The sequence below is a fragment of the Triticum aestivum genome, chromosome 2B, assembly GCF_018294505.1.
Source record: "Triticum aestivum cultivar Chinese Spring chromosome 2B, IWGSC CS RefSeq v2.1, whole genome shotgun sequence".
In the NCBI taxonomy this organism is placed as follows: domain Eukaryota; kingdom Viridiplantae; phylum Streptophyta; class Magnoliopsida; order Poales; family Poaceae; genus Triticum; species Triticum aestivum.
In genome coordinates this window covers 785,119,430-785,135,455 of record NC_057798.1, presented here as the reverse complement: position 1 = coordinate 785,135,455, position 16,026 = coordinate 785,119,430, and the positions used below count along the sequence as shown (strand labels likewise).

General features: G+C 47.0%; 1 protein-coding gene across 1 annotated transcript; it reads right to left on the bottom strand.

Moving 5' to 3' along the window:
- Positions 1–4,837: 4,837 nt before the first annotated feature.
- Positions 4,838–14,127, bottom strand: LOC123047399 (uncharacterized). Its single transcript, XM_044470939.1, has 5 exons — positions 13,581–14,127; positions 12,230–12,322; positions 11,330–11,407; positions 9,937–10,634; positions 4,838–5,286 (listed from the first exon to the last, which is right to left on the bottom strand). The coding sequence occupies exons 1-4, from the start codon at positions 14,033–14,035 to the stop codon at positions 9,950–9,952; spliced, it is 1,311 nt and encodes a 436-aa protein (XP_044326874.1). The 5' UTR covers positions 14,036–14,127; the 3' UTR covers positions 4,838–5,286; positions 9,937–9,949.
- Positions 14,128–16,026: the final 1,899 nt, after the last annotated feature.

Sequence of the window (16,026 nt, the reverse complement as noted above, 5' to 3'; positions counted from 1 at the left end):
GTCAAGGAACTTTTTCTCAAATGCTACAGACATGAGTTATTTGATATAAAAAATTACAAGTAATATTTCCGCAAGACTTCCTATTCATGATAAAGAGAGACTTGATAGGTCTTCTGAAGGGTGTTTTAAGAAGATTGGGATCTCTTAAATCATATCACCTCAATCAACGAGGTATGGGAGATGGACAAAGGTAACAGCAGAGGTAAGAATTTTAAGTATGATTGCATTAAGAATTTTTCTAAAACTAGTGATTTAATGATATTAGTACCAAGTATGGTCATGATTTTGAAGTACCTGTCAATCTTATTGAATCTTTTTCTTATCATATTAAGATTTGTAAAGCTAGTTGGGAACAATATCATGAAACTTTTAAAGATATTTCTAAGACAAGTAATTCTTTTGAGAAAGAAATTTGTGTAAGTAATATCAAAGAGGTAGATCTATTGCATATGCTGAAAACCCACCTTTTCAATGAAAATCAGAGAGCATGTGCTAGCTTCTTTTGTTAAAAATAAGAGTAATAATAAATGCACTACTTCTTATGAACAAATAAAGGCGTAGCCTAAACTCTCTATTGTCAAAGAATTAAACATCAAAGATCCTGAAGAAGAAATAGTGTGCTTAATGGAACCTGCTTCTAACGTGATATAATATGTGTGGCTATCATATTGTCATAGTTTGAGGATATATATGCACTACTACTAGAAGCATGCTTGTACTTCCATCTATGCATAGAAGTGTGGAATAAAAACCTAGGAAACATGTATGCTATGAAGAAATGCCATCTACACCATATGTACATAGAACATACAAAGCATTGAAGAAGCATCAGTACATATGAAGCACCTAAGATGTGGGAAGTATGCATGATTCTCTCTAGCAAATTTTTATTCCACCAAGACATAAATGCGAGTAATTAAAAGCATAGAAAATTATAAATGCAAATTTATCATACGTGACAGAACTATCCAGGTGCAAAAAATTGTTGTGTACAAATTTCATCTAACCAACTTGGAGGATCAATTGCTAACTTTCAGAACTACTAGTTACTACTTGGAGATGGCAAAGAAATAAAAATCCAGATCAAAGCTTGGAGATCCTCACTGGTTGTTTGGTGGTTGGACTTGAGGGCGCGGGTCATGGAGTCTACGTGAAGAGGAGGTGGTGGCATTGGCAATGGAGTTACCAGGGTGCATTGGAGACTCCTGGGTGGATATGAGGTCTTCGGTGAGGAATCAACGTGCGGTTTACATCCAAAAATTTTGTAAAAGGTTTGGAAGACACCTCAAGGTCTATCACTAGTGGTTGAGAATCACATTTGTTGTGATATCTCAAGGAGAATAGGATGGGTCTTCGCGTTGTTGGTGTGCCTACGTGTAACACCCACTCCTCCAATGGTGATTAGATTCCCTCCAAGAAAGTGAACATTGGGGTACATCCTCGTCTCCGGAATTTTGGTTATCCCTAACCCAAGTACTTGTTGTCTACTTTGATCCCTTGACCTTGCACATGTTATAATATTGTGTTGTTGCACTCACCATGTCATTGTTATCATCGTATGCTAGAACTTGTCTCACCATAGTAATTGTTATGCTCATCTTTATATTCCGCACTCGGCTAAAATTGCTAATAAGTAATTAAAATTTGCAAATGTACCTATTCATGCCCTCACCCTCCCTGCACGCCTAGGTCCGTCTTGATCCTTTCACCGGATACCACCAAATCCGCATGAAAGAGGAAGATGAGGCAAAGACCGTGTTTAAAACAAACCATGGCCACTTCAATTTCGCACCATGCCTTTCGGTCCGACAAATGCGGCGACGACCTTCCAATGCATGATGAATGCCACCTTCCATGTGTACACCTATAAGTTTGTTTATAGTTATCTTTGATGACATTCTTTTCTACAACGCCACTCTCCATGATCATGTCGACCACTTGCGTCTGGTGTTCGAGCTGCTACGTGCCCACAAGCTATACACCAAGGTGTCGAAGTGCTCATTCGCGCGCGACCACATTGATTACCTCGGTCCATATGATTCCGCGGGAGGGCGTCGTCCCCAACAAGAACAAGACCTAGGTGATGGTATAGTGGCCCACACTGACGAACGCGACGAAATTTCATGGCTTCCTCGACCTCACGGGGTACTATCGCAAGTTTTTCCCATGGTGTAGGATCACCGCCAAGCCCTTTACTCAACTTCTCACCAAGAAGGGATTCGCGTGGAATGACCAAACACAGATTGCCTTGACTTCTCAAGATTGCCATATCACCACACAGTGATGGCGCCGCCAAATTTTGACTGCCTCTTCTCTATTGAAACCGATGCCTATGACACCAACATCGGTGCAATCCTAGTGCAAGATGGTCACCCGGTGGCGTATTTCAACAATGCGATGGGTGCGTGGAACCAGAAAGACAGAATTCCTCGCAGTTATGATGGTCATGGACAAGTGGATGTCGTAGTTGCAACAGGGACCATTCGTGAACTTCACTGACTACAAGAGCATTTGCACCCTCAATGAGTAGCAGTTGGAGACCGAGGTGCAGCACAAGGTGATGTCAGAGTTGGCGGGTCTCCAATTCTGCTTCCAATACAAGGGTGCTATCGACAACGGCGCGGTGGATGCCCTCTCTCACATGGGCAATTTGCTCAATGTCGCCACCCTCTCCTTGTGCAATCTGGCATGGGTTCAGGAGGTGGTCAACCATCCACCTACGAGACCAACACGGATGCGCAAGAGTGAGTCCAAAAAATCTCCATACGCAGGCCCGACGACGACGGCTACGATCTCCACATCGCACTCATCCGCCGCTGTGGGCGCCTATGCATTGGCGCGAACACCTCCCTGGCTCCATGGCAAACACCAAGCTCATCTCGGCTCTTCATAATAGAGCCATGGGATACCACTGTGGCTCCACGGCGACGTACCACCGGGTGAAGAAGCACTTCGAGCGGCACGGCCTGATGGATTTCGTCGAGGGCCTGCCAAAATCCAAGGGCTACGGCACCGTGATGGTGGTGGTCGATTGCTTCACCAAATTCGCCATTTTGTGCCGCTTTGTCACCCAGTCACGGCGACACAAGTGGCACACACATGCTGGGACAACGACGTTAAGCTCCACGACGTCCCGACTTTGATTCTTCAGCAATGACAAGGTGTTCACGAGCAATCTATGGCGAGAACTTCTCACCAGTGCCGGCACCAAACTATTCTACTCAACATCCTCATGTGAGCCTCACCAGTTTATACACTTTTTTGTGGTGCTTATGGAAAGCAAGAAATGATGCTCTTTTTGGTAGGAAATTTTGCAAACCCTCCCAGATATTTCCAGCTGCTAATGCAATTATGCAGGGTGCTAAATTTGAGAATATGGAGTCCTTTGAAGATCACCGCTCTACCTGCTTTGCAGTACATCAACTAGCACCACGACAAGACCCATCTTCGGTTCTAGGTACGGTCATTTTCTGTGACGCGGCTTGGAAGATTGAAAGGGACATGGATTCAGCACCAGCGGGCATTGGAATCATAATCAAAACTGATATCAATCAGCATTTCAAACAGTTGCATGTTTCAGCCTTATCTCCACCAGCATCATCTCCTCTTCAAGCAGAAACTTTTGGTCTGCTTTTAGCGACCATTTTGGCTGAAAAGCTTTGCATTAAGGAACCAACTTTTTTCACAGATTCCGCGATATTGGCTTCGAAGGCGGCAACTACATCCATCTTCAACACGGCAGGTCATTGGGTCATCAGACCACTTCTTGCAGCTATTCAACAGTCTGCAGTTTTTTATCCAACTAGAATAGCTCATGTTAACAGGTGCTTCAATGTAAAAGCTCATCATCAGGCCCAGTTAGCTATCAAAATTCAGTCTAGATCTCTCGCGGTTAGGTGCCTCTCTTCAGGTTCAGGTCAATGTCCAGTGAGAGATGTTCTCCCATTATTCAGTGTGAATCCCTTCACAGTTCTCTCCGTAAAATGTTGCTAGATGAATAAAATCTTTTCATGTTCAAAAAAAAAAACTATTCTACTCCACCACCTACCACCAGCGGACGGATGGGCAGAGCTAGAGGGTGAACCAGTGCATGAAGATGTACCTCCGATGCAGAACATGCCACATCAAATGGCATCGCTGGCTGCCACTGGACAAATTTTGGTATAACTCTACCTTCCGGTCGTCACTGCCATTGGAGGCGCTCTACGGCAAGGAAGCTGATCTTGGGGCCATGGCGTCCTGGACAGATGCGGCGTTGGCAGGAGAAGACCTGGACTTGGACTGGGCGGCGCACACCACCCACATTCGCGCACACAAAGGCATTTCAAGAAGCAAGCGAACCGCAATTGCACGTAACGCACTTTCCAGGTGGGCGCGCGAGTCCGTTCTCCTGAAGCTCCAACCTCATGTCCAGCAATCGGTGGTCAGCCGTCCATGTAGAAATTTTCCGGCCCCTTCACTGTCCTTGAGAAGATTGGCTCATTGGTCTACAGTTGCCATCGTACGTGTTCGGCGGATACGGTTCCGTTCGTCGCACACGTCCCCGGCTTCAACGTTTTCCTTCTGGAGCAGGTGAGGCGCAGAGAAGAGTTCACTCGCTAAGAGAAGAGTTCGCTCGCTAAGTTGGAGTATGTACAATCTGTTCAAACCGCCTGCGTTTCCTTACAGTTTTTTTTTTCCCTGCAGCAGGCGACTAGTGTAGGGTGAAACGCGGCATGCTGCGGTCACTCAGACCACGGCGCGTCATCATGGACCGGTACGTGGCTTTCTCTCCCACTCCCAGTCAAAATGTCGATCGACGGACGGGGAGAGCCGAAACAGGGCCACAGTTTACTCGTACTGACGAAACATGATACATCGAAGAAGATGGCGAAAGCTCAGCACCTTTTAAGAATGGCATGTCCTATCCCGTTCCCGTGAGGTTAACCATGTCCAGCGTGATATACTACTATACAAGCTAACCAGGTGTTTTCCCAGCACCGACCCTCGTGTCTGCTAATTTTTAACTACAGCAAGTACGTATACCACCTGGCGCTCCAGTCACATATGTATGCAAAATTATCATCACAGCTAGAATGGTAGTACCACTAGCACAGATAAGTTTGGGAATATCCTCAGCATTATCACCGACTTCATTTGCTTGCCCTACAACCAGCTCGCTTCTTGTGTTAGTTATCTATACCACCCACTGCATTTGCTCCTCCCTATGTCGCTTCATTTGCTTCACCTTAATCAGTCTTTGACAGGATCAGCCACCCCTCACCAGTGTCCTTGTCAAGGTATGTCCTGCAATGATAGACATGTGTAAACTGGTAAGTAAATACGTAATGCACTTGATCACATTTGATCAATAATAAAGGGCAGTTACTCAACGTTCATTTCTCAGTTAGATACTTCTTCGGCAAATACATGCATGCTCTTCACGTTTGTGTCTCTACAGCATAGTATCCCTATCTAGAGACAACAGGCTGTCAGCATGAGCACAACTATTGCTAACAATAATGCCCTATTAAAGGCTTTATTAAACCAGGGAAGGGAATGACTAGACAGTTTCCTGAGGAGAACAGGACGCCAGCTCACAAGACCAGCCATACTAAACAGCTAGAAAACAGCAGAACGGCTACACTCCCACACTACAGCAGGGCTCAGAGATCAACAATACAGCCCGCTACTCTCCAACTCTGAACATCCTCAGAAATGGCCTCAAAAAACACGGTCAGGACTACAGCAGCGCCGAGAGATCAACAATACAGCCCGCAGCAGAACGCAGTGCTGGAATGGCGCAGGTTAAGGATCCCCAGACCACCATGCTCCATGGGCATAGAGACCTGCGACCAAGGTAGGAGACAGTGGCCGTCGTTCAACCTCCGGTTCACCCTACCAAATGAAACTACAATATCACTGGTTGATAATTTCCATAACCCACACCGGGAGATGCAAAAACCAAATGAAAATGCAACTGAAGCGCCGTCAGAACTGTTGAACCGGTATGGCTCTTGCCCATCCTCACTTAAGCCCATGTGGACCAGGCCCATGGCCATGACCTAGAAGAGGTTGTGCCAGCCGCCAGCCAGTGTCTGAGAGGCAGCACCGCCACACACATGCAAGACAGAAAAGGTCCGATCCCTCTCAAACCCTCTCGATTCAACATGGTATCAGACGCCAACGATGGCGGGCCTGAGGAGACAGCGGCGGCGGCTGGCAAGGCGGCGGCAGATCTGGACGAGCAGTGTGCGAGACGAACTCATGGCATGGAAGGGTGTGCAGGTGACAGCCGTGCTAGTTCTTTGACGGTCGGGCTGGTTCTCCCTCTCTGTTCTGCTGTGCCTCTCATGGGAGAAACGAGGAGGAGAGAGGAAGAAGCGGGAGGTAGAAGAAGTGGAGCGGCTGGGTGAAGTGGAGCTGCTGGAGGGCTGTGTCTCTCGTAGAGGAAAGGAGACGGAGAGAGGAAGCAGCGGGAGGAAGAAAGGAAGCAGTGGGAGGAAGAAGTGGAGCTGCTGGTGCTGGATGCTGCTGACTGGCTGCATCTGCGCATAGACTTGCTGCTGTAACTGCTGTTGTGGCTGCATGTGGAGGCTGCTGCTGCAGATTGCTGAAGGAGAAGGAGGCAGCGACTGGAACTGCTGCTGTCGCTTATTGCAGAGGGAAATGAAGCAGCGACTGGAGCTGCTACGGCAGCTGCTTACCAGGGGGAGAAGGCGACGTTGCTGATGCATGTAGCTGGTCAGACAGATGGGTGAACCAAAAGGCCTTGCTGAGGCTGTCGAGAAGCTCACTTCGTTGCTCGCGGGCTCGAAATCTGGGGCCATCGTTCCTCGGCAGGAAGTGGCTCAGAAGGTCGAGCTGTCACCCACGGACATCAAGCTAGAGGGGCTATCAATTATCTGAGCTGGTCTCGGAGGGCATTGCTGGCTGTGGAGCAGAAGGAGCTTGATGGGCACTTGTTGGGTATTGTTGTAGAACCAGGAGACAACACTAGTGCAGACGGAAAGAGGTGGAAGGTCATCAACTCTATGCTTATTGGGTGGTTGTTAAACTCGGTGGTGCCCTCTATTGGACGCTCTGTGGAGGGGCTATCCACATCTGCTGAGATATGGAAGAATCTGTCCACCCAGTACTCTGGCAAGGGCAATGCCATGCTCATTGCTCAGATTGATAGGAAGATTAGTCGGCTGCGCCAACATGACATGTCAGTGATGGCATATGTGGCAGAGTTGCAGGCTTTGTGGGTAGCCCAGGATAACTGTGACCCTCGGCTTGCATCAAGTCAAGGCACAAGGGGATGGCACACAGGTGTGTGCTGAAACTTTTGGAGGGCCTCAAAGGGTGCTTTCATGGCAGGAGGCATCCCTGCTGCACCAAACTCTCCTGCCTACTATTGATGAGGCTATTGCGGTGACTCAAGAGGAGTTGTGGGCATCTCTTGAGCAAGCAAACATGAAGGTTGTAGCGGCTTCGACGATTGCAATCACAGAGCACATGGAGTGGAGAGATTCCAGGGGCTGTTATACCTGTGGGGAGGCATGTCACTTGAAGTGGGACTGTCCAACTCGTGGCAGAGGCAGGATTGCTAGAGGCAAATGTGGACATTCAGGGAACTCAGTGGGTCAAACTACTAGAGGCAGAGGTGGATACTTGGCAAAATCAGGGGGCCAAAGGGCACACATGGCAGTTGAAGGAGACCATGGGTCATGGGATGTCGAAGGGCAAGGAAGAAGTAGATGATACTGCCTATGGAGACTTTGCTCACTGAGCCTCCATTGATGAAGGTAATCCGGAAAAAGGCATCTCTTGCTACAAATAAGAATGTTCCAGAGTTGGTGCCATGGACTAACTTGAAGTTCTCCTGGCTGCCACGATTGCAAGTAAAAATGCTCTGGGCCGGCAAAATTAGAGCAAGCGGCAGGGGGGCGAGGCGAGCAGCCAGCAGCGTGTCAAAAAAATTGGAGAAGCCATGGATCAGGGAGATGGGCCTGAAGTAATTAATATTAATATCCAAGGGGTTTCCCGTTTTGGGCAGCAGCATCATGACAAAGGAATTTAGGTGACTCAAGTTAAGGAACGGTCCCTTAAGGAGATGATCAATAGCCCTCAGAAGATCATGGGCGATTATATCCCAACGCAACTTGAAGAAGAGACAAGAGAAGCCATCAGGGCCTGAAGCACAGTCAGAGGGCGTGGCAAGAATGATTCTCTTGATTTACTCACGAGAGAAGGGACTTTCAAGGGCATGGGCCTCCTGAGCCAAGAGTCGCCGTAAATTCAAACCATCAAAGTTCAGCAAGTGTTGACTGGCAGGAGCAGTGCCCATGATGTGCGAAAAGAAACAACGAGCCAGGTTGAGCTTATCGCCCACCGTGGATGCCAATCTGGCTTCCCTTTACAGGTGTTTTTTTTTGACAGGTGTGTTGCTGTTTACTTACTTGTGATGTCCTGCTATAACTATTTAGCAAATGATTAATACTTTAGTTCATTAATAACTGTGCTGCGACATGGCTATAATCTGCTATATAGATAGCTTGAAAGGCTTTAGTATTGATATATTCCTATGTTATGCCTACTGAGAACAACTTCCCAGCCATCCCAACTGCACCTCCTATGCCTGCAAAATCACCCGCCGTTAGAGACGGCCAATTCGTGGTGACAGTTGAGTGTTACTCCAAAGCAGTATGTCTACACCATGCATCTGGTGCTCTGTCGCTGTCCGGCCATCCATCAAACTACGTGCCAACTGCAATGAACAATGTTGCGGCACAAGCGATCATATATATGGATATCATTACTTATACCTGATCAAGGTGCGAAAAGACTACAACTACGCCTCGCTGAAAAAAGACAAAAGAGACAAACTTACAGCTAACCGTTTTGGTGAACAAGAAAGAGAAGAAAGGCAAAGGGCAGGATATAAAGATTAGAGAGATCAGTGAAGGCTGGGCTGACAGCTTGGATGATGTGATGCTTCTGGCAAAATCCACCGACTAAAATCAGTCTATCCCCAACCAGTTCTACTGATGACAGTGCCCTAAAAAAGGCTCTACTCTATATCCATGATGCTATTGGTGACCTTATTATAACTCACAGTCGTGCTCATGATATTGGTAGTGATCATTTTGTGGTTCAACTTTACTGAAGCAGTATAGGTCTGCATTTCTAACTTTTATAGTACATGAACAGTTCATCACTACAATAACAAACAATAGTATCTGTATCGTGGAGCACGACCACAATGTTCAGAAAAGAGACTTTAGGGGGCAGGGTAGCATCAGTAGAAGGAGAACATGCATGACAAGGAGTCATGGATGATCCACCTCTATTTACCTGAACATGGATAACTTGTTCATCGATCCAGAAGGCATGTCTCTTCAGAGAATAATATTCAGTTTCAGCGGTTAAAACTGTTTCTTTCTTTTAACTGCATTTTGCTCTAATCAGCCTAACCTCAGAACAGAGAACAACTCGGTCTACTGCTATTGCAGCAAGCAAAATGAAATTCAATCAAAGACAGAAGATGGTATAGAGAGCAAACATGACATGATAGATATAATGCGACAGATCGGATAACTGGTACAAGGTAACCACAACCAATGTTAACGCCTATCCAACTACAGATGACAGTACTATAAAAGTGCAACTTTCCTTGACTGCGTTTTGCTGCAGTTAGCCTACTTTGTATTTAGCATACACCCTCAGAATGGCTTGGTCTACTGCTATCGCAGGAAGCAAAACGAAAATTCAATGACAGACAACAGACAACATAGAACAAAGATGAAAGGATGGATATGATGCCAAAGATTGAAAACCTGGGTCAAAGTGATACAGATCGCAACAAATCTTAACACCTATCAAACTACACATGGGCAACTCCCAGTTTGTCGACACACGAAGTATACCACAACCATATAATGTACAAATGATGCAATATATAAAGTTACATACCTCGAGGTGTGGTTCATCCGTCTGCAATATCCTGGTCCCAGAAACCATTTTTGAACAGAAGAAATATTGCTCCGACAAAATCCACAGCAAATGAAAGAGTATGCCCCCACAAGATGCGATTGCATAATAACGGAAACTCTTTAACCGCAAAAAAGCTTATCTTCGAAAGACTGTTGAGAAGAAAGTTTGCTGTATCATTGCTTCTATATGCCATCAAATTAAATTCTTGCCTGATAACAAATGATTTCACAGCCCAAACCACGAACATCATCAGAGTTGGGGCAGCTATCTTCTCGATCCCCCATATCAAGAACTGGTCTGGCTCCCGTGCATTGGGTGGGGCCGGAGCAGCTGCCGATGGGGCCGGAGCGGTTGCCAAATCAGAGCTGCCACTTTCTGTGAATCGCATAGACAGGAGAAAGAGTATCCAATGCGACAGAAATGAAACAGTCACGTTGCAAGCGAAGGACATCATCATTCTCCCTTTGGATCTACGGATTTGCTCCATTCTCCTCTCCACAAGAAGATCTTCCAGTTCTAATTGATGCTCCTCCGGTAAACGCTCATGGAACTTAGTGAACATCGTCCGCACATGTGACCAGCGCTGATCATTCAGCTCCACGATTCCTTCAGTACTCACCAGGAATGCAACTAAATTATTGACATGCTCAATCAAAACTCCCTGTTGATCATTTATGCTGCAATATAGTAAACAGAACACTAAAATTAGCAATGAAAATAACACAAGACCTGCACAAATGATATAGCGGGCATTGCTAAAAATAATATAGATGGAATGTTATAATGCTTCACTGCTTCTCCTGATTGCAGCCAAAGGCAATTCTAGAAGTACCATTAGACATGGTTGAGAAGTGAAAGGTACACTAGCAAACATGTAAACCACTTTACACATTGTCACCTCCATGTTTTTTTCTCAGATATGAATCTTTGATGATGCCATTTCCAGTTTATTGTTGCCCATAAGATTGTATCATGTTCTTAGACTCTTCCTTTTCCATTATATTACTTATTTAATTATACATGAGCTACAGTTTTCTGTTCTTTAGTGAGACTAGCACCGGTGGCATGTGGATTTTATCATGTATTACCCCCTTTACTGACAAGCATGTCTTGAAATTTGATATTCTCTAATTTTTCTTTTGGTCTGCCATTAGACCGAAAGATAGGTAAGGAGTAAATTGACTGCATTTTGGGAGCAACGTTTATCTTCTGGAATCTGCTACCATGTGATGAAAGATACATACAATAGATTTGAACTAATGGGAAAGGATGCTAAGAGACAGAAAAAGTTAGGGACGCTACTCTGAAAATGTGGCGTCTACATGCTTACACACTTCAAAAGGTCTAGTCTATCATGGGTGATAGGACATACTTTCGCCTGTTGTTTCCGCCGCCAACTGCAAGCTGGTCCTCGGCAAGTGGAGGTAGGTACTCTTGAGCATCCCCATCACTACATTTCAACCAGCAGACAGGATGAGTAAACCAGCGATACGTAGAGAATGAGAAAATCAGCAACCAGCGATATGCAGAGAATGAGAAAATCAGCAACCACTGCATTCATGTCCATTTGCAGGAAAGGGAAAATATAAAGTAATCTAACTAGAATGAATAAGTTGGCTCAACAATTTGTTTTATCATAAACAAACTTTCCTAACAACATAATAGGCATGCACACAGTCAGTCAAGCACAAATCATGCACCCAGCCAGGTCCTCCGCTGGTCCGCCTCTGTGGTATGAATCAGCGGTAGGAACTCATCAGTTTCCCCATCTCCCTGTTACCATGAGTTCACACCATACTCCACTAACCACTAATACCATGACCACTTCTACGCCCACTAACATACCAACTCCACGCGTGAAGCTAGCTAACAAACGACATGCATCTAACAACTAACTAACTACTGCCATGTTCACCACTTGCGTCAACCTCTCAACGGCCACGACCCAGCCAACATAGTATGCATGCAAACTAACACAACAGGCCAGAGCTTACTGGATCACCCAGCTCAACCGGATCGTATAGGCTGTCACGCTTCGACCTTAGTCACGGCTTGCCGCTTCTAATACTCCCCATGTCCTCCACGTTGTGAAACATAGGATTTCCTTCCCCATCCTCCAAAATTTCTACAACAATTCCTATGAACCAACTGCAATGTTCCAGTGGTAACCCAAGCCGCACCTCTCGGCCAATACTCTGAAAAATGTGGTGTCTACATACTTAAACATTTCAAGGAACTAGTCTGTTAATGTGGCATGGGTGATAGGACATACTCTGCTACATTGTGGCCACCCCCAGCTGCAAGCTGGTTGGCACCAACTGGAGGCACATCCTCTTCATCATCTCCAGCATTTGAGCCGTGCTCGCTGCATTTCAACCAGCGCACAGGATAAGTAAACCAGGAATACGCAGGGAATGAGTAAATCAGCAACCACTGCATTCATGTCCATTTGCAGAAAAGGAAAAATATAAAGGAATCTAAATACAATGAATAAATCGGCTTAACAAATTGTTTATCTGACACAAACTTTCCTAACAACATAATAGGCACGCGCACAGTCAGTCAAGCACAAATCATGCACCCAGCTTGCCACTTCATGTTGGAGCTCAATCGGTCAGCCCCTCTTCTTCTCTCTCAAACACCCTATCATCTCTCATGGTATCTCTCATGAACACGAACACATGGTGAGAAACCACACACACACACACACACAATGCATGCATCCACCAGGGAAGAGGATCACAATGGCTTTGCCAAAAGGACTTCCCTGGTGACCAACCATGGCTACATGGTTTCTTCAGCCCTCACAGCTCCTTCTCACTAACTCAAAAGTGACTATTTGTACAAAGTTTGGCACCTGGCCACACAACCCATGAATTCACGCCATACTCCAGTAACCACTAATATCATGACCAGTTCTACGCTCACTAACATACCAAGTCTTCAGCCTTAGGACTTGAGTGAGAATAGCAGATCGGGATGGGATCGCTTTACGGCCAGGGGTGGGCGTAATGGGATTCGTATAGCAATGTAATTCGCTTACGCGGTATTCGATAACAGCCTAACTCAACCAAACACGGGGAGCGGATTTGGATAGCGCTGTAATCAGGTACCGGCCCAAAAACCATGAAACAAACACGTCCTTAGTCACGGCTTGCCGCTTCTAATACTCTCCATGTCCCCCACGCCGTGAAACATAGGAATTTCTTCCCAGTCCTGCAAAATTCCTACAGCAATTCCTATAAACCATCTGCATTAGTTGTTCCAATGGTAATTCAAGCCGCACCTCTCGGCCAATCCAACTCCCCAAAACCTAACCTCTACCCAACCCCCTTCCCTTAGCGAGACGATGACAGACCATTTATTCCCACGGCACCTTGCCCAGAGCCACCGCCCTGGCATCCCTGAGCGGGGGCTACCACCGTTCTTCTTCGACCTACCCCTTTCCTCTCCCGCAAGACAGACTCCTACCAAGTACTCCAGATCGAGCACCTTGCCTCCCATCACTACTCTTACACACTGCCATGGCATCTGGTGAGCAGCCCCTCGCCGCCCCAGCCGAGCGAGGCCACCCCCAGCGCCCCCTGTAGCAGAAACAGAGCCAAATGACTAAGAGGACATACCTCGCATCAGGGACAGGGAAGTTGTCTGGGATATCGATGACGATGTAGTCTACATGGATGGCAGGAGCTGGTGGTAGGCCTAGCAGGAGAGGGGCCGGTGCGGGTGCAGCGGGATCAGGGCGGCGTACAGACGATACGACGAACACATGGCGGATGTTCTCTCGGGTGGCGTGGTCCACCGTATCGAAGACGGCGACCAGGCGGAGCAGGACGCCGTCCCGGTCGATGTTGAGGAAGGCACGGGCGCGTCTCTCGCCGCCGCGGTCGACGAAGTCGACGGCGACCACCCCGGCGGCGGCGTCATCGACGCGCGTCACCGTCATATCCCAGGAGCCGTCCCCGTAGCCGAATGCCACCGCGGCCCGAATCGGTCGGTCGCGGTCAAGGAGTAGACCCGCTAGGAGCGGCGGGCCTCCGCCTCCGGTCGCGGCGGCGAGAAGCCACGAGCGGTCCATGGCGGCGCCGCCGTTCGCCGCGCGCGGCCGGCTTGATTTTGGGGAAAAGGGCGCGGCGGGCGGGCGGATTTTTGGGGGGCTTTTCCCTTTTCTTTTATTATTATTATTATACTGCCGGTGCTCGCAGGGACTTACATGTGGGTCGGCTCGGTGGACTTTGTCAACCCGCCGCCGTGGCCGTGGCCAGCGTACCTGGATGGGAGTATGCGTGATATTTTTTAAAAAAAAAACAGAGGCAAAAAGGCTTGCCTCATTCACCAGAACATAGCCTGTCCCACAACAAAACATCTTTTTTTTTAGCATCAGTCCAGAAATAATGCGAGCACCAGGATTTGAACCCTGGTGGGTTTCACCTAACCATCTCAATCACAGGTTGGTTCGCGCAACAAAACATCTTGAATAAGTTTTTCAACTATCATTTTTCTCGTTTCAAATGACCCAACTGACAAGCATGGTAAGAAACGCATGTCCTTCCGGTTTGTCATATTGGACTTCAACATGTTAGTCAACCACCGACTTGACGTTGCGTTCCGCCGCGCATTGATTAATCTCCTATAAAAAAATGCCAACGGGGGTTAGCCCTTGGGTTGGTCTCATTTTTTTTTTAATCTCCAGAGCCCCTAAGCCAAGCCACTCCTTGAACATTCTCCGGCTATGCAACGTGTACCAGGACCGAAAGAAAGAGGTGTGCGGCAGTCTCGTTGGCCCTTCTGCAAAGGGTGCATAGCCCAAATTTTCCCAACCTCGCTTCTTCAATATGTCCGCCGTCCAAATCATGTTTTGAATCGTCAACCATGAGAAGAACTTGATCTTAGGAGGAGCCCAAACCTTTCAAGTAGTATTGTTCATGGTGGTCGACATGGAACTAAGCATAGGCCGCTGAATACTCTTTATTCGCTTCAAATTTCCAAGAGATGTCATCATCAATGCCCGGTTGAAGTTGAAACTGTTCAAGACGAATCCAGAGGTCGACAAACTCAACAATGTGGGTGATTGAGAGGTTGATGGAAGGCTTGATCTTGCGCACCCAAGCATTATCTTGCAGGGCATCCCTCACCACCCACTTCTTGCGCTTGGAGACCGCCAAGATGATGGGCTGATATCTTTCGGCTTTTTTCCTCTCAACCAAGGTGCCTCCCAGAAAGGCGTCTTCCCTCCATTCCCCATTGTAATGAAGGTGGAAGCGTCGAAGAGTTCCATATCCACATCTGAGTATAGATTTCCCAAGCCCACCACAGTCTAGTTGGGTCCTTCCACGCAACCCACGACCATCTCAACTTGAGAGCCCTAGCAAATTTTTCGAAGTGTAGGATCCCAAGCCCACCGAGATGCGTGGGGTGGCAAATAGTCTCCCAGTTGACCTTGCATTTCATGCCTAAAGTTTTTTCCTTAGTTGACTAGAGGAAAGCACGCTCAATCTTGTTGATGATGTGTAACACAACAGGGATGATGTGATAAATGACTTGCGAAGTGAGGACCGATTTAACCAAGGCCGCCCGGGCGACTGTGGTGACGTTTCACCCTTGCCAAGAGGAAGCTTTGCAGCGACCTTATCCTCAAGGTGTTATAAGTCAACCCTCTCCAGGTGAAAAATGGATAGGGGGAGGCATGGGTACTTCAACAGGAAGGACGTCCGCGAGACGGGCAAACTATGGAGAACGTCGTCAAGGTTTAGGAGCCCACATGAAAATGCGACTACGGAGCTCTTCTAAAAGTTATCACTCTCCAACATTTCTATAATTTTTTGACTATTGAATGCTATTATATTATCACTTTTGTATGCTTTCTATATCACTTTTACAGACTAACCTATATCATTTTTTGACTATTAAATGCTAGTAAACCTTCAAACGACCTTCAAAATTGTGTCTTCACCAATGCGGACATAGTTGTCAACGACATCGGCGAACACCCATAGGCCAAGACTCGAACAGCCGCAATGCACTTCATCAGAAGGCTTGTACTTATCTATCCACTTGCATTTCTCCGGA

What these genes read in the sequence shown, in the direction of transcription:
- LOC123047399 (XM_044470939.1), bottom strand. Translation starts at nt 14,035, where the DNA reads ATGGACCGCTCGTGGCTTCTCGCCGCCGCGACCGGAGGCGGAGGCCCG. An exon ending in TTCCCTGTCCCTGATGCGAG is followed by an intron (nt 12,323 to 13,580) that starts GTATGTCCTCTT and finishes GTTGAAATGCAG; the next exon opens with CGAGCACGGCTCAAATGCTG. An exon ending in GGTGGCCACAATGTAGCAGA is followed by an intron (nt 11,408 to 12,229) that starts GTATGTCCTATC and finishes GTTGAAATGTAG; the next exon opens with TGATGGGGATGCTCAAGAGT.